At 44.9% G+C, this 19152-nt stretch overlaps 2 protein-coding genes across 5 annotated transcripts in view; one reads left to right on the top strand and one right to left on the bottom strand.

The window, feature by feature from the left end:
• The window catches only part of LOC143431674 (uncharacterized), an 85194-nt gene extending 74380 nt beyond the window's left edge, over positions 1-10814 (top strand). The window contains exons 4-16 of one of the 4 annotated variants that reach the window (XM_076908596.1): positions 710-1048; positions 1165-1351; positions 1656-1745; positions 7787-8100; positions 8176-8262; positions 8434-8607; positions 8672-8855; positions 8945-9179; positions 9300-9328; positions 9439-9629; positions 9752-10048; positions 10115-10268; positions 10344-10814. In XM_076908596.1, coding sequence (XP_076764711.1) covers positions 710-1048; positions 1165-1351; positions 1656-1745; positions 7787-8100; positions 8176-8262; positions 8434-8607; positions 8672-8855; positions 8945-9179; positions 9300-9328; positions 9439-9629; positions 9752-10048; positions 10115-10268; positions 10344-10775 — 2713 coding nt within the window. In that variant the 3' untranslated portion in view covers positions 10776-10814. Of the gene's footprint in view, positions 1-709; positions 1049-1164; positions 1352-1655; positions 1746-7786; positions 8101-8175; positions 8263-8415; positions 8608-8671; positions 8856-8944; positions 9182-9299; positions 9329-9438; positions 9630-9751; positions 10049-10114; positions 10269-10343 lie in introns of all 4 variants that reach the window. The other 3 variants (XM_076908595.1, XM_076908594.1, XM_076908597.1) reach the window with 3 other exon arrangements.
• The window catches only part of LOC143431687 (facilitated trehalose transporter Tret1-like), a 349669-nt gene that overhangs the window by 79460 nt on the left and 251057 nt on the right, over positions 1-19152 (bottom strand). The gene's annotated exons all lie outside the window — the stretch shown is intronic.

Raw genomic sequence — 19152 nt, 5'->3', positions numbered from 1 at the left:
GCTCCAGTTTTGCGAGCGTTTCTGTACTCGTGTTACACGAGCACTGTCTAATTTATACCATCTCGAGAGTCGAAGGTGGGAAGGGAAATACATTTCGATGATTGGATGGCTTAATTGTAAACTAACCTGGCAGAATGGCCATGGAGAGGTTTGGCGAAGTACGCTGCGAAGGGATGAGAGGATCGGATGTTGAGAGAAGTGAGCTGTAGTTGAGCTCTGCGGTGGCTCATTGTCCCGAGAATCAAGGGAAACGACGTTATGGCTATGCTTCGAGCAGAACGTTTCTAATTAACTTCGTTGCCAGCGCCATCTACGTCAGACGAAGCTGCTAAAAAAGAATAAATCAACCAGTTTCTCGATTGTTCTCAAGCGACACTTTATTCCCTCGCACTCTGGCGGTCGATTGTTCTCGTAGCGAAAGAATGTACGAACGCGAAACCGCCTAGTCATGAATAGATGAGAGCCAGATAAAATTGAAAGTTGCTCGGGTCCTGTACACAGGCTGCGCCGCCATTTTGGACGCTGCGCCACTCTGGACAGAGTTCGTGGCCTCTTCATCCCCTTTGCAGCAGCTCGTAAACGTTGGACATTCAACTCTCTCTCTCGTGTTTTTAATCTCCACTGAAAGACGCGAGATACCAGCAGAGTTTTCGCGAACCGTCCAATTTATAGCCACCAGGAATTAAATGTCTTGTTTATTGTTTTTCAGGCAACCATCGCCAGTGTCAGGTGGCACAGGCACGACCACAGTGCCCACCACCGCCACAGACGCAGAAAATGGCCAGAGCATCAGTATGTACCCCGTTGGCAGCGTGGGACCATCGACAACGGACCCAACGACAGCCACACCGATCACGACCACAGCAACGATCTCTCTGGCCACTGCTGGGCCTGTCGCTGGCACTGCTTCCGGTCCCAGCATCACCAGGAGCGTGTCAGCGCCCAGTGCACCAAGACCCATCATCCAAGTGCCCAGTTCTGCCAGCAATCCCGGAAGTCAGAAGCCCAGGCTGAGGAGGAACGTCAGTCGCAGCGAGGCCATCAGGAAGTGAGTTGATTTTGCGAATTGTAGTCTCGAAAATGGCGCAGAGAGGGTGTCAACCCTTGTTTCTAGCTGTCTGATCCCTCGATGAGGCTTCAACGAAGGTTCGTTGACGGTTTCAGCTACATCAGACGCGAAACAGCGCAGTTCTTTGGGGTGGACGAGGAGTCTGAGGCTGTGGAGAGGAAAATATGGCTCGATCGGAGGCGGAGGATGGCGTCGAGGAAGTATGGCGCCCTTGTCGCGGAACACAGACCACCTGATCCTGATATTACGAGGGACGTGCCGGATATTACGGATGTGCCAGAGGTAAGTAACGTTTTTGTAATAATTGCTTCGTAATTTCTTTGCTTTCTCCTTTTCGAGACTCTGGCAATTTATGATTTTTGGGGAAGATTGAAAATGCTTATTGGCAATTTGCGATGCTAAAATATTGTTTAACGTACACACCAGCGGGGATATCGATTGTCCTCTTTAACGAGCGATTTCGTGCGCGTACGGTTTTCATTAACGAATTCGTTTAGTCGCATTCAATTCTCTTGATCAGAATTTTAACGAGCGCACTTTCAATACTTCCCTTGGCGTTCTGTGTAAAAAGGTTGGTTTTGTTCAGGGTGTCACATTGAGAAGATGGCAGCAACCAGTGAGACGAAAAGATTCTGTCGCGAGGATGACGCTTTCTGGTCTCCACTACGTCGTCGAGGTGAGTAAATCCCATCTTCTCATCTATTTCAAGTCATCATCAACAAAACTAAATAATCCGATTTTTTGGTGAAACGCGTTTCGTCCCTCTGTTACTCTCAGTTAATCAGTTAATCAGCGTCTCGTCTAACGCACTCGAGCAAGTAGCGAGGGGTAAGTTTCGTTCGAGTTAAGTTGTACGTCTCGACGGAAATCTGTACGATCATTAAGCTAACGAGCTGGCGGTAACCCCTTCCGGTCCCCTGGCATCGTCGCGTCTCGAATTGGCTTTGATATCTGTTCGACTCACCCTGGTGGCTTGCTAATTACTATTCATCGAGCGATTCTTCGTTAAACAAATAAAACCAGCATACCAAATCTAAAAAACTGGGATCAGTTGTGAGCGTTAATCGAAGAAGCGCAGCTAGCAACGTTTCCAGAGCTCTTCAACAGCATCGATCCTTTTTTTCCGCGTCTCTTCAGCCAGCTCGAAAGTTTGCCATCCGCCTCGCAGATCTCACGTGCGACTCGCGAGGCGGAATGACACTTGTGTCGCTTTAGATCGAGCTGTGAACATAAGCTGCTGTGTACGAACGGCGCGCGCGAGAAGTTTGCCAAGAATGAGCGGGCAAAGAAAGTAGATTTAAACTAGAGACGACGACAGCATGTAAACCCTCTTCGACACTTTACTTCGCTCGCAGAGTGTCCGCGCTTTTTCCCGTCGCTTTGCTCCGCTGCGACTTAGCAGGAGCGGCGCGTGGGGGAGGCACAATCGACACGGAGGGCGAGGAGGGGGCGAAAGAAACTGGCGAACGGATACGGAAGTTTCTCGCCCTCGCGAAACTGCCAATTCTTTGCTCAAACAGGAGTTTATTTGCCCCGAAGGCTCTAACTGGATTGCTGTTTTAACGTAATTGCCAAGTTTCGTTATTACAACAGCGCGAGCGAGCTCTTTATTTGCTCGTGCGCCAATTCTGACGCGAAGTCTTTGCTGTTAATTATCCACGCGTCTCTGTTCTTCCAAAAAAAGGCGTGAAACGTTACTGAAAATGTTGTCGATCCTTAGAAATCGATTGAATCCAGTAGATTTCAGAGAATTCTCGATGGTATCTCGTCGAAATAAGTCGAATCGTCGAGCTATCGATGCCACAGAGGGTCATCAGTGTACATCCGTTTAAACTGAATGGAAATCCACGGTTAATGGGCCGCGATGCCTCAGGAATTCTGTTAGGTCCACGCAACCACCGATTACCTCAGCTAATTGTGACCTCCGCTCGATTCTGCAGCATTTAACGATCTCTTTCGTCTGCAATCACCACAATTCGAGATTTTCACCAAAAAAAGTAACCAAAGAGTGCTCGAAGAAATTCGAAGACTCTACGATTAATTAAAAAAAGCAATATCTCACCAGTTGGTACAATTTCTGATATAAAACAAACGTCACAGCAGTGCTGCTCGTGTCTGATCCATCCTGTCGGATCATTCGTGTTTAATCGCAAATATCGCGGAAATTGGAATTATAATTGGATCGAGGGGGACAATAATTGTCAGTGCCGTTCATAAACTCGATACCTCGTCCCCAATTGGTCCTCGATTTTCTGTACACCTGTGCTTTGGAACGATCACTGTTTTATTTCAATTTCCATATCAGAGATTGGTCAAAAATCATTTCTAAGAATCTGCGTTGGTGAGTGGACGCCTGAAATCGAAGAATCGACGCTATCGCGATAATAATCGCTGGTCGTAACGATCGCCATCGTCCACGAACGCGTTCTAGCGGTAATGAAAATATAAATATTCAGAGAGAAACGTGGCAGCGAATCGATACGATTCATTTACGGTATCTCACGTCGATCCAGCTCGATGCCACGCACGTAATGCGTAGACGCTCGAGATATCGGCTCTGTCTATCGAGTCGCATGCGCATGCATTTAAATTGCCGAAATTATAGCATCGAACGGGGACGCGATACCGACTGATTGCTCTGATCTTACCAAAGAGGGCTGAAACCACCGCTGGAAACGTTTTTCGAGAACGAATTTCGAAATGCTCCGCATCCAAGTGTTTACGATTAATTTTTTGCTCGTACAATGGAATATTCGAACGATTCATGGCGGCCATATTGCGAATTGCGATCAATGGAGGATGGAAATCGATCTCGAGAAAAGTTGGAAGCATCGTCGTCTCCCAGCGGCGACGATAAATCAATATCAGTGGAACAAAAGTGTACGAGGCGTCCCGTAGGATGCGCTGAACAATGGAGGCAAGCACAAAAGTGGCATGCGAAAATTGATATAAATATATGCGCCAGGTGACTCGCATTACTTTCCATATTACGTGAACAAAATATTGAGAAACTCTGTCTGATCGTGTTTAATTAGTTTGCAATTTTTCTCAATTACCACGCCTGACTTTTCGTTGACTCTGTTCAGTAGTGTAGCTCAGTGATAGCTCAGACAATGCAGTACTCTTCAGAAGTTGGCAATATTGGCACGTTAAAGTGTCGAAAATAAAGAAAAACCAATATATTTATTTTTTAAAATTCCAATCACTCAAAAAAAAAAATGAAACAGCTGAGAATCTTAAGGAATGGCAGTTCGAAGTGACAAAAATATATTGGAGATGGTTTCAGGGTGTATAATGGCGCACAGTGGTGCCAAAAGAGAAAATGGAGTCTCTCAGAGGGGTGACACGAGGGTGGTCGCTAAAAACCAGCGAAATTCCTCTCGCCACGGTGTGTTCTGATTAAAGTAACGCCGATGTTAGTTAATAACGGGTTTATTAGGTTCCTGCTAATAAATGGCCCGCGGTCTTCTTATTACGTCGTGGCGTGTGATGTAAATTTTAATAAAAACTCGAGCAGAGCAGCCACCCTTGGCTCTGTGCGTGTATTTGCACACCCCTGGACCTGTCTTACGCGTAAACTCATGGAAAGAACATTGCTGGCTGCCAAGTTACTCCATTTTCAGTTCTGAGGCTGTTAATTGATTCGATTCGAACTTGCCTTGCGATAAATCATTCATTTTTACCACTAAAATTTTAAGTGAAGAGTCGAAAAGGGGATGACAAATTCAGTCAACATAGCTCTATTGCTTTACAAATAAAAACGAAGCTATAAATGCAGCAGAACGTTGACTCAACAGCGTCCAGTCGCCATTTTTACTTTATACAACCCAGAATTTAGTCTCGAAGGAGGGTGTTGGTCATCCGAAGCCTTGTACGATGAGAAATGGCTTCAAAAAGTCACGTAGAACGCAAAGAACTAAATGTAAATCGAATTTAACGAACCACAATAGCATCCACCGACATTACTTAAGGAAACTGAAGAGAGGGTGCCTCGAAAGAGACGAATAACGCGTCTGAAAGCCTCGAGACGTGGTCGTATTCAGGCCAGCCTAATTTTTCGGCTCATACCCAGCTGCCTGAGCCATCTGGATTTATCTCCGCGAAAGTTGCGACGAAAGATGCGCTACTTACCCTCAGCAAACTTTATTCGAAACTTTCGTGAAAAAACACTGGTCGTTTAAATAACGTGGGGGATATTTCTCATGGAATAACGACTCCTGAGGGATCGAAGAATGGCTGAGATATCGTCTGTGCGCGCGTAATCACTTTGCACTGGTTAAGCTGCTCCATCTGGCAGCGTCGCGCTGTAATTAGCCTCATGGTCAATCCGTTTTTTCTAATATGGCGTCACTCTATGTGGTTACAGCGTCTCGTGATTGGCCAGGTTGAAAAATCACTCGTTCACAATGGAATGCATCGATTGGAACGCTGTCGCAGGCGCGTTGTTATAAAACAAATGTTTTCGCGTGCAGATATATGGGTAACATGTGGGTTAAACAGAGTTTAACAATAGACCTAGCCAGTGGTATCTGCGAGGCGGTGTTGTATAATTGAAAGCAAACACGAGCGAGCGATCAATAGAGTAATTAAACTTCGAAATGAATAATTAGCTGGGGGTGGTGGCTGCTCTGGGCGTTTCGATGTTTGTAAAACCGATCGACGTCAAGAAACGCGATTTTTATGATTAAATAATGAAATTTTTCGGCGTTTATTGGTACGCCTTCATTTTTATTTCAGAATTAACGCGAGTCGCTGTTTGCAGCAACAATTACGCGAGTATAATGAAAACGCAGCAGTGTATTATTTGCAAGGTTGCAAAGCATCTGTTAAAAAAGGTTCTTTTTTTTTTACACAGCTGTTCTTTTTGAGTGAAAGTGGTAGATCGCAGAAAAGGGTTGAAAAGTAATGATTTCGTCCGCGAGATTAAACTGGGAGTCGCAACTCGCGAGGATAATACATCACCATAAACAAGGATTTGCATCAAAGCGCGATCGGTTCATCCGCGACAAATTCCGAAAGACTTACTGCACTGCGATTTGTCCGACGATTTTACTAGCTGAATATGATATAACTTCCGTGTACGCGTTCACTTTTAATCCGTTACAGGAGACACCGATGGAAATACATCTGAATCGCCATACTCGTAAATTTTACGACCCTTGTGATAATTTATACAATACAATATTTATCCAGTTGACTGTCAGACATCATTCAGACATCTGAAACTACAATTCTGGAATGAAATTCTGTTAATTAAATTAGTAGAAGAGAAATTATTTGAGATTTGGCAAAATTGATCATTCATGAAACCTAGCTGGGATATTTAAAAATTTAGAAAAAAGCGATTCCAAGCAGATATTTATTTCAACCACCGAATTAGGCTAATAAATGAAGCTCGTTTTTTTTTACGAAGGGCAGGAGAGTTTGTGTGTCCCTTGGATATACGACACTGCTTAATTGCGAGCAAGAACCAGTCGATAGGGCAATTAACGGGTCGGGGACAGCCGGGGTCACGACAATATAAAATCCCATCAGATGGGCCCGATACGGTGCAATAAACATGGAGAATGTTAATTCCGGCATGTCGGGCGCGAAATTAAATTCCATTCGATTTTACAGCCTTTCCATTCGACCAGAGTCCACTGTTGCCCCGCGTTTGTCGTTGTTTCGTAAATTGCGACTCCTTTCGAGCCTCTCTCTCACTCTCTCGCCACTGTCTCTATTTTTTTTTTAACCTCCACCACTCTCGTATTAGCTCGTCCACGCGAACGTATTCGTTTGTCGCTCAAGTTCACCCTCTGCGCGCAGGAACAGCTGACTTCGTCAGTATTTGGAGACCATCCCTTAACTTTTCTCCACACCCTTCGTGGAACCAAAAAAACGCGATGAGGAAAAGAATTACCAGCTATAATCCAGCGATCGATTATTAATCCTGCTCAACGGAAGAGGGCGCTACGAAGAAACTCGGAATAACTTGTTAGTTCCTCGTTCGATCGAGCTCGACGGTGAAATCCGATTAACTTTTCCTCGTTCGAAGGCATGCATAACTACGAGGGATTATCGACGAGCCAGGGGCGATGAAAAACGAACTGGAGGGTTGCGATGGTATTGAAAAACGCGATCACAATTTGTAACGCATCAGTAAAAATTATAATGCAACACAATACAAAATAAAATAGTATCGAATACCAAAGTTGGATGATTTACTCTGTGGATATCCATGAAAACAGCAGGAGCAGTGTGGAAAGCAATTGAACCCTAATTAATTACCGCATTTACGACGATTGTTGCACAGAGAAAAAACAATCTCTGATCTTACAGCTTCATCCCCTGCGCTGCAAGAAGAAGGCGCATTTCCTGTAAAATCTCGCATTAAATCATAAAATACGCGAGGCAACTACCGGTTAGAAATACGAGGCCACTAAGCCATTAAGCGGGGCAATATGTGCGCCATGGAAACGCTTGGTTGCTCGATATTTTATAAACAACATGAAAAATGCAATATTGGAACGAGGAATTGTTCCATTTAATTAACGTCTGCTTTAGAAACTATATAAAAATCAATATTCTACACTTTTTGTAAATGGAAATGCAGATGTGCTTAAGGATTGCTCGAAAGAACGAAACTGAGCAGTAGAAATCGATCTTGTGATTAATTGATAGCAGATTGAGGAACTCTTGGAGCGATATTGGTGACGAATCGTTGTTTGATTGCAGTCACTGACGAGACAACGTCCTCGAGAGAGATCGCAGACCAGGCCAGAGTCGCGAAGCTTCCCACCAAGTGTAATCCGTTATGCATCGCGGTCAGAGACGACCACGTCCGCTGACAGTGGCCAGGACGAAGAGGAGTCCTTCTTCGAGAGGCCTCCGCCACCTCCACCACCGCCACCACCACCACCTTCGCAGCAATCGCAGTCGAAGATCGATCAGAGCATCAGTGGTTTAGCAAAGGACGAAGAGGAGACCGCGAAGGTCGCTGATCTGCTCGATTCCACGACTGACAGGGAGACTTCCGAGGAATTGGTCAGGTACAGACCTCGACAACCTTAACAGCACTTTAAAAAACCCATATCAACTGTTAAAACATTGTCAACGTCTCGCAGATTCGCTGCACAGAAAGATGACAGGACGACGATCGATGGACAGGTCAGAAGACCTCGTCTCATCTCGAGGGACCATTACATTTCAAGGTAAAGATCTCTCCATTCGCTGCCTTGATTCTGTTAGACGCTAAATTCGCGATTAGCTTGTTGGGCTCTTCAGACTCGACTTTGGATCGAACGTAGATGCATCCAACGTCGAGTGCAGAAGTGTTACGATTCACAACGAGAAAGAGATTACAGAAAAACGAGTTGGGGCAGGTCGAGGTATACAGATGGACCCATGGCAGAGGAGGTCAGAGTGCAGCCAAGCGAGAGGGTGATTCCTGCGAGGGAAACTGGCGCCACGAGGATCTCCCCAAGCACCATCGATCGGATATTCGACAACAGCAACAGGAGGCAGTATGGCATGGGCATCGTTGGAAGATTCTTGGGGTGAGTTGTCTGACAAATGAAAATAAATAAGTTACAACGTCAAATTACGAGAACACTCTTGCAGGAGGTCATTTCGTAAGAGCGTGTCTCAGAAACCAGATGTCAGGAAGCAGCTGGACGACTTCGAGGATCATCGTCCATATTTCACTTACTGGATCACCACAGTTCAAGTCCTCATTTTGATAATATCGCTAGCGTGCTACGGTTTGGGACCTGTGGGCATGGATCTTAGTCATAGATCAGGATTGGTGAGTCATTTATACTCCAAAATTCTTTTAATAATTTTACATGAACAAAGAAATGTGTGAGTGCAACAGAAAGTAAAATGGCGTTGCAGGTTTTGGTGACCAGTCTGTCCTTGCAACAAGTGGACTACCAAGAGCCAGCGAACTTCTGGTTTGGCCCAAGAGCAGCTGATTTGATTCATCTGGGCGCGAAGTTCGCGCCGTGTATGCGTCGCGACATAAAAATCCTGAAGGAGATCGACGTCTGGCGAGAGAGGGAACGGGACACAGCGTGCTGCATCAGGAACGACGACTCTGGATGCGTGCAGTCCAGCAAGGCTGATTGCTCTGTGAGTTTTTCGATCAAGCTCTTTGCTAAACGTTTAAACAGTCACACAATCATTTTCATGACAGACGATGGTATTTTACTTTGTGTTTATAATATAATCTTCTCTTTTGCGAACCAACTGGTCCGGGGACTGAGATCTACTGCCACGGTAAATTTCCACGCTGCCAATTGTCATTATAGATCATTTTTCGCATTATGCATAAGATAGAGTTGTAATGAAATGTTTATCTCGCTTAAAAATGGAATTTTCTCCTTTAGAATACGATATCGACGTGGAAAAAGTGGGGACCTGGGGACAGTGGGCCAGGGGGACGCATAAGTGGATCAGTCTGCGGACTGGACCCAAAGTTCTGCGACGCTCCAGCAAGCATAGCACCTTACGAATGGCCAGACGACATCACCAAGTGGCCAATTTGCAGGAAGACCAACCCCTTCAACCAGCGTTTCAGGTAAATTCGTCATCCAAAACTGCATTAACCTTCATTTCATCCTCTGAAAGAGGTCCAGAGATCCCTTGCCCGTGATTTGTTCGCGAATAATATGAAGGAACTCGCGTTGCCTTGCTCAACAGTAGAAACGGGAGCCAACGGAGCAACGGGAACTTCCCAGTGGGTCGTTACAAGGACAAGATGGCGGAGCACATGGTGTGCGAGGTGATTGGTCATCCGTGCTGCATTGGTATCCACGGGATGTGTCGCATCACGACGAAGGAGTACTGCGACTTCGTGCATGGCTACTTCCACGAGGAAGCGTCCCTGTGTTCCCAGGTGGAATGCTTGCACGACGTCTGCGGGATGATACCTTTTCTCCATCCTGAATGGCCTGATCAGTTCTACAGACTGTTCACCACCATGTTTCTCCACGCTGGGTACGACTCATTAAAAAAAAGCACAACTCCATTGAACCAAGCATAACTTCTAAACTTCATTTACAGAATCCTTCATCTGTCGATCACGCTGCTGATCCAATACTTCCTGATGCGCGATCTAGAGAAGTTGACAGGGTCACTGCGCATTGCGTTGATCTACTTTATCGGCGCGCTAGCAGGGAACCTGGCCAGCGCCATATTTGTTCCTTACAGAGCAGAGGTACGCGTCTTAGCACAAACCTAGCAACTCCAATAGCACATAGAACTGTTTGCACGTGGAACAAACGACTTACAGGTGGGGCCAGCAGGGGCACACTTCGCCCTTCTCGCGACCCTAATCGTCGAGGTGCTCCACTGCTGGCAAATGTTGAAGCACCCACGACGAGCGTTGTCCAAACTGATCTCGATCCTTGTTGGACTGCTGGCATTGGGCGTTCTGCCATGGGTGGACAACTATGCCCATCTATTTGGCTTCATATTCGGATTCCTCGCAGCGTACGCTCTTCTGCCGTTCATCTCTTTCGGTGACTACGATCGTCGTCGCAAGATCTGGCTGATCTGGATCTGCATAGTCCTGATCGTGGTGCTGTTCGCGCTGCTGCTGGCCCTGTTCTACAACGTGCCAGTGTACGAGTGCGAGGCGTGCAAGCTGTTCAACTGCATCCCCTTCACGCGCGACTTCTGCGCCTCTCAGAACATCAACTTCAAACGCGAGGAGCCCGTATGACACACGGGGCCGTGTTACGAAATCGTGTTCGAACTGTCGGTGAGCGCCTGGCCCAGGTGGCGCTTCGTCGTGCTGGCCCACCGCCGCCGTCTGATCGACGACACCAAGTCGACGCGATCCAGGGACTGACACGAGCCAGCCGTAAACCAGTCGTGGACGATGACGAAGCTGACTCTCGTCCGCGACGAAACGACACACTGCCTTAAAAAAAAAGTTAACAAAAGTAACTCCACCGGCTCGGTGAACCGGACGCTGCGCTCCACGGTGGGATTGTAAATAGTAGAGACTCGCGGGAGTTGAGAAAAACGCGCCTTTAAACGTAACACGTGCATCGAGGGTGAGGCAAAATGGTGGCGTGTACATAGAGGGTGGGCACGAGGGGGTAGAATTTTAGAGGAGGCGCGAAAGTGTTCAAGCAGCCCCGTATTTCTTCGATGCTGGAACGATCTGTGATGGGCCACGCGGACTGTCTTCTTTGAGAGTATTTTTCATAACGCCACTGAAGGGGAGGATAGGTGCAGCAACATCCAGACGAGGAGGAGTCGCCGACACGCCTGTCACGCGATTCGTACGAGCTTAAACTCTGCGCGGAGATCGTTTTAAGTAGGGAAAACGAGGATGGCTGAGGCGGTGGCATCGAGATGGAAAGTGCTAACGATAAGAGCGTATACATAGGCGAAACAAACGTGATGGAGGGGATGAATGGAGGGGCGAATCAATTTTTTATAACGACTTGCGAGAGTGGTGGGTGAAAGTGAGGACGGCGCGCGATTATCAGAGGACAATTTAATCAATTTCTACGTTGTAAATAAAAGTTTAGAGGACCCGCGAGGGGGCTGCGAGGGGGGTGGGCGGAGGTAATCGCGTTTAAGCTAAACAAACGAGACGAAGAGGAAACGAACAAAAATAAAAGCAGCACTGTGACACACTCGCGAATGTGTATTTTATTATTACGGATCTGTAAACGTAAGGAACAAAACCGATGACGCCTGAAAGGGTGCGCGAGCGGCGGGGTGAACGTGATTGGATGACGAAAGGGTGAATGGAGAGAGAGAAAGAGAGAAAATAAGATAGCAATAGCGAACGTGATGTGCCACAGCGTGGAGAGTGATTTCGAGGAACAGATTCTCGACGTCGTGTCGCGATCTCTCATTCGTTCAAACGTAGCATGCTCGACGAGGAAGTCAATTAGGTTTCGTCGACGCGGCTACGTCGATTGGTTTCGCATAGAATCGTAGAAGTGTCTGAAAGAGACCAAGCTTTCTCTGTCTCAGACTTTACACGTTCGTTTCTTCATCTTGATTTGAAAAAAAGCGTATCGTTTTAAAGGACTAGCGTGGTAGAGTCTTAGCGTTCCTTTGGGGGTGTTCGAAAAATGCGAAGGCATGGTTTTCCATCCTCGTACGTGTTGAGCATGCCACGAGCACGGTGATCACGAAATTTACACTTGTAATCGTTCGCGAGCGAAATTCGTATTGTAAACGCACGTGAGAACGGCGATATAATTGTAAACGCATGTAACTTTAATCAATTACTCTTCGTATAATCGACGAACGATTTTTATATACCGCTAGAGCGCTTGAGGTTTCCAAATTTCCAGCGAGAAAGTACAATGAGTGTCGAGTACAATTAAATTGGGTTACGGCGAACGCGACAATTACGATAATCGAAAACCATGCTCGATGAAACGAGGAGATCCGCGTGTTTTTTTCGATTTAAGATCGCAAACCTTCGTACTTCCTTGTCGACTGTTTTTTTTAACCGTTTGCCCAGGCTACGCACAAGTTTCCATCACACATGCCCTCGACTATCGAAATTCTTCGTTCTCTCCTCTTTCGTGGAAATTCGAGCTTTATTAATTAATCGAGAATTGAACTGAAAATCGAGAAGCACAACTTTCGAAATCTAAGACAGTTTTCATTGAAGAATTTTGTTAAATAATTTCTACGAAAGAGGAAGATTTCTGAGTGAAGCGCACACGCGTGGCGCGACAGCTGACAGTTCGTAAACGCATCAATGACAGACACGCATGATTTTCTACACCGTCGTTAATTCTCCCCAGTAGAAGAACTTTCGCTGCGCGAATTCTTGCCTTGAATTTGATTTCGAATCGTGCCGGGGAAAGTCGAGGCACGGCGCACGCGCGCGTTCAAAATGGCGTCGATCGTTCGACGGACTCGCCGCTTTCTCAAACGAATGGAAGACGACACGTGCTGCTGGAGTAGAAAGCGTCTGAGCGTTCTTTTCTTTCCACGATAGCAGAATTCGTAGCGTAAATAGCTAAAAAAAAGATCTACCACCACTTTAAATAGAAATGGCATCCAGCAGGCGATCGTGTCGTTTTCCATCGTTAAAATCGCACGATGTCGACGACGAATCGCGATCAGAAGGCGTGTCATTCGAGGAACTTTGTGATAAACGATCGAGCAAAACGCGAGGACAAGAGATTTGGGTGGTGGCGTTGGGCGAGGGTGAAGGGGGTCCAGGACCTTTTCTCAGACACAAACAGACACACACACACAGACACAGACACGGGGCAGAGACTACCACACTCGATTTTTCTCGGATTATATAAATATATAAATATATAAATATGAGTATATAAATATAACACGTATACATAAATGAAATTGTACGAATTAAGGGATGACGAGAGAGGGATGGACGATTGTCGACGAGTACCGTATTGTTATTATTGTAAATGTGTCATATACGAGGTAATAGCATGCCATACGAGAGAGAGAGTGAGAGAGTGAACGAAACACTGTGAAATACCTTCGATATTTCCATACCGATCACGGCGAGGTGGAATGCCGTCTTGTCTACCCTTGAGGAGAGGCGACAGAAAGGGGTTACGAGGGTTCAAGGATTAGGGCAAAGCTCAAAAAATACCAACTCTCTCAAGCTCGACTCTTTCGTTTCGATCTCACTTTAAAAAAAAAAAATTCGCAAATTATTTTCTTGCTCGCTGGTTTATAAGTTCTGGTGTAAATAGCAAACGCGAGAAGTCACTTCTTCTTTGCCACGTTCAGAATAGCGGAAACACACAGCCAAGGCTCTCGTAGTCCGCCATTGCCAGACGAGTTTGTCTCTTCTCCGCAAGGCCCCAGGCGTCGTCCAAAGTGCTTGAGAACGTTTCATTCGACGAACAACCATCCGACGCGTAGATTGTATTCGTTTGATGTACTCGTTTCAACTACTTCGAACTAAATAGCCCCTCGACGAACAGAAAAAAGCAAGCAAAACAAAAAAAATATATATATATAAGACAGAAGGACACGCGAGTTTTTCCCGATCTACTTGTCGACGATTTATATACACACGGAAGTCCTCTCGACGATTCGCTCTCGATCCGTCGCGAGGTGGATCATCGCGCGTACAAACCGTGTAATTAAAAGAAAAAAAAAAGAAAGCATGGGGGAGAGAGAGAGAGAGTAACGTTGCGTTGGTTTACGCACGCACCAAAGAGTAATAATGTTCTTGTAAATAAAACGTATGCGTCGAAAATGGACCAAGGACCTAAATAGTGCAGCTCGTGTTTAAAAAAATCGATATCCCGATCTCGCTGATCACGTAGACGAGCTCGGCTGGTAGGATCGTTAAGTAAAGCTACAATTTATCCTAAACGTTTAGAGAAAACAAAATGGCGTCGCTGTACGCGATCCTGATCGTCCTGACCGTGCGTCGATCCTCGTTTTCATCGAATCGTCGATCTTTTTTTTGATTATCGCCACGGTTATTGGAAATTTTCTGCTTTTTATTCGCTGCAAACACAGAAAACGAGGTTCTCGATTTAATTGGGTGTCATTTTGGGGATAATTGCGAGTCGACGAGGAGATTCGCACGGTGGACGATGGGATCGCGGTTGAGACTCGACAGAGGAGACAGAGCGGATCCGTACGAGAGCAAATTTATTCTAATGAACAGTCCTCGATCCCCTTTTATATATATACATATAAATATAAATATATATATATATATATATACATATACTTTAAGAAGATTCCACCACAGCCGCGCGGTATTATTTTTCTGTATCCCTGTATCTATAACGAGTGATATAAGCATTAAAAGAAAAAAAAGAGAGGCGAGAAAGAGAAGAAGAAAAAAAAAGAAACACACAAAAACACAACAAGAGAGAAACGATGGACTCTTAAGAGTTACGAGTAATAACGACTATACTAATTAAACGATTAATTATTATGATTACTTCGCCAAGTATTTTCGTTTCATCTAGTAATCGGTAAGGTTTTCGATTACGATTATTATTACTGATCATAAACGATGCATTGTAATTGTCGCTGTTATATACAAATACATACATACGTGCGTATATAGGCGTATACGATATGTGCACGCGCGCGCCAATCAGCGCCAGTTCACTTTACACGCCTGTGCACATATGTGTACGTGTATAAAATCCTTGAACAACATATTAATTTAATAACAATAAAGAAAAACGTGAAACTCATCCGCTGGGATGCGTCTTCTGCCTCTCGCGTCGTTTAAATACCCTCTCATCCATTATTTTCAATTAAATTTCGCTATAATTGATGACAAAAATAACAATACGATTAAAAAAATAATTCTAATGCATGAAATTAATCAGATAATATATAATTTTATTTTTTTCTTGTATACAATTTGTTAGAAGCTTTTTAAGTTCTTTAGAATTGCGATTTTTTGAATAATATTTGGTTTATTTCTATCGATTAATTTTGAGAAGTTTAAAATCATATTCTAGTTAATTTTTGCGATTACCAAAGCATGATATTTGTGTGAATATTTGAAAAAATTGTGGGTTAGGAAGATAACGCTGCAGCCATCTATCAATGCAAGGACGAAGCTCACAGCTGTTATAAATGTTCGTGAATTTTGTAAGTTAAAAAAATTCAGCATTTGTAAGTTAAAAAAATTCATAAACGATGATTTCGTTAATAATTACTTAATAGACTTGACGATACGTTAGAGCATTGCTTAAATCACAGATTGAGGTACTAATTAAATGTAAACACATGGTCTATTTCAATATTGACAGCAGAAATGTGCTCTATATATACCTCATTACAAGCTGTGTACTGTCAATTAATTTGCCTCGCGAAATAAGGTAATTAAAGAACTCTGAACAAACAAATATCTCTGTTGCGCGTTGTGAAATGGACTTAAGTGTAGAAGGCGATATTTGCGACGCGAAAAGGTGATAAGATGGAAAGAAAGAGGAGTAGATAGGGTGCAATTAAATCCATCTAATTCCAAGACATTAAAGCATAATATTCTGCCTGGTTGCGCACTGTTAGATGAGAGGAGCCATAAATTATCATACGAAATGTCTCGTGTTTTATTTAAACATTTAGTCACAATAAAGATTTAATTGGCACGTCGTGCGATCTCTAAAAAAAAAAAACATTGAGGCGCGTACCATTAAAGTAATTAAGATATGGCGGTACGGTTCATCAAGCTAATTAAGAAGAATTATTTCGCGTATCTCTCTCTTTCTCTCCTACCAGAGACGAAGCTTTGGGAACCACTTCCTTTTTCACGCGGAAGATAATTCATCCGCCTTGTTCTTCCCTCGCAAATGGAGCATGCTTGTTGACACGGTTACCAGTTACGAGGGACCATGCATTAAAGATGAGCGAACGAGAATGCATAACCGATTTTTCGTCAAGGAAATAAGCCAGTGTGTTTCTAGCGCGAAATTAATGCCATTGACGAGGCACTGTTGCTCTTTGCGTTAGAAAGAAAACGATTTCTAACTCGAAATGTATAAAATGCTCAGTTCACCCCTTTTTCTTGCACCCCTATCTATACTTCTTTCACGTGACAGTGTCTTTAGCGCGAAATTAATACCACTGACGAAACACTATTGCTCTTTGCAATAGAAAGAACACAATTTCTAACTCAAAATTCATAAAAATCCCAAACCACCCCTATCTACATTTCCTGCACGCAGCAATGAAAACGAAGCTCGTGTACAAACGCAATCGAAATACGTATCCAGATACCGCTTAGGTGCATCTCTGTGCAGGAACAATACGAATTCGGCGAGGGGTGGGAGCAGAGGGTGGCTCAGGGTGGCAAAGGGTGGCGCGTGGGGGATCGAAAGCGAAGAGGGTGCACGCACAGCGTGGATCCAGCCTTTGTGCCAACCGAGATCCTCTAGATGGAACATTGAGCCGACAATATGTCTGCTAAACCTTACGTAACGCGATCTCCTTGTCCCCATCCGTGACTGGGCGCGTCTGCGTGGCGAACGGAAGTCGAAAGTACGTATCCCGATTGAGCCTGGCATCGATTTCCTTCTGCACGCGCTCGAATTCGTTTTCTGTGGCGGTTTCGAAAAATAAAAGCGATTCTCTGACTGGTTCGAGGCGCCTCGAGCGAGTCGACTGGTTCTTTAAGGATCCGCTCACCTTGGGCTATTTGCAGTGCGAAATTTCCGCAAATTGGTGACGCACGCGCTCAGTTCTAACAAAGTTACGTTAGCGTGGACACTGTCAGTGAACTGGTTCCGTCGTCAAGCGAGGACGCACTTACATTCCCAACTGACGTGTGCAAACAGAGCTTAAGGCGGCGATGCAATTTATTCAGCTCGCGGCACGGGTCTACAATCGTGGCTATTTCTAAGCGTGACCTGATTCCACTGATACCATCTTCGAGTCCCTCTGCAATTATAATCCAACACGTTTTTTTATTCCAAACTGAGAAACAGAAATTTTCATTTGCAATAAAGGGTAGATCGTTCTCTGAGATAATAATTTTTTTAAAATCGTGGCATCGTACGAAATTGAATTCGTCTGGGAACGCAGAAGCGTTGCCATCCTGAAAATTAATAGAATTCATTAGAAATTACGATCGAGCCCTTAAATTTTCAAACCAATTTACCGCTCGCAGCGAAAATTGCGGTTCCTCCGCTGTTTCACTGGGATTTATTAAACCAAATATGGTTGAATTCAAGCAATTTCGATATTCGAGCAGGATTTCACAGACGTTTGCGAGCTCCTCGAATTTTCGCGGGACGCATCATCCCTCAGAACCCCGATTATCCATCCTGTTCAACAAAATCTCTCGTCTCAGAGTAAAAAGCTTATCCACCTGTCTCTGCAGCTAATTCAAAGCACACTTTACGACCTTTCGATCGTCAGATTAATTATAAATGACAAAATAGGAACTTTGAGAAAGAGAAAGGAGATGAGATAATCAACGAAGCAAAACAAAGGCGCGATCATCGTCGAGGAACTCGAGGAATGCAGTCGTCCTTCTAGTTTCCCGATTCTTTCGCAAGCACACGTTCCACAGCCGCGTTCTACGTTCTAAACGACGACGTCGCGTCGAACGTTTCCGAATTCCGTCCACGACTGGTCGACTAAGACAGAGACGAACGAGCTAGATCATCGTGGCGAGTCGTCCCTCTATCATGCATTATGCAGAATAACGTATTAATAACAGGCGGTTTCCGCAAGGATTTTCAAACGTATGCTAATCGACGAAAATATTTTATGCGAGAAACGTTGCGTCGAGCAATGCCTCGTGGGAAGGTATGCGAGCCTCGCGAAATGTCATTTTTCTGCTGGCTGCATCGAAGATGGATGCTGGGTTGCGCGCTCGAGACGCCATTTTGGTGCACAGCGTCCGTTCGAGGGACAATTCTTGCTAGAATCAAGAGTACAATAGTTTCTCTTTAAATCGTGGTCCATTTTTCTACGATGGAAGTCTGTGTTTGCAGTGCTGTCTCGAGTACTCAAATTGCTGTCTCGTGTTTTATTGTGCCAGCAGCTCGAGATTGCGACGTTTCTAATGGCGATATTTCGCGAGGCCTTAAAACGTTCCACTGGCGAGAGAAAAATAGTTGATAATTACAAAAAACGCGTTGGCAGATCAGCAGACTACGATTCGCATGTATTTTCGTTTCAGTTAAAAGCTTTCGCTGATCCCGCGAGTTTTATTTACCGCGACAAGAGCTTTAAATAATTTAGGGGATGGTTTCGTCGACAAGTTTTAATCGCGCACTTTTAACTCTGCTGGTTGGGGGTGGTTGCGCTCGCGTAGGGTGCATCAGAATGAAAAAGCTTTCGATTCGACCATCTCGTCTCGTTTTTATCTTCTCACGCGATAAAGACTGTTATCTAAACGCGTGCATACGTCTCGCGACGAGCGCCACCCCTTTTGTCCCGAACGTTTTCTTTCTTCGAGCACAGCCAAGCGTAGAAATTCGAAAATGAATTCTACAGAAAGAATATTTCCAAGCAAGACGAGGAGAAGTTGAAAGAGCTTACGAAAATAGTGCACTGTGGCGGAAATCGAATCGGAACGACTCACCCCTGCCTCGAGGAGACCCACCCCCGAGTGATTCCTCGCGGCGGTGAATACGTTCCTC

Source organism: Xylocopa sonorina, unplaced genomic scaffold, assembly GCF_050948175.1.
Source record: "Xylocopa sonorina isolate GNS202 unplaced genomic scaffold, iyXylSono1_principal scaffold0014, whole genome shotgun sequence".
NCBI lineage: Eukaryota > Metazoa > Arthropoda > Insecta > Hymenoptera > Apidae > Xylocopa > Xylocopa sonorina.
This window is presented reverse-complemented; position numbering and strand designations above follow the sequence as displayed.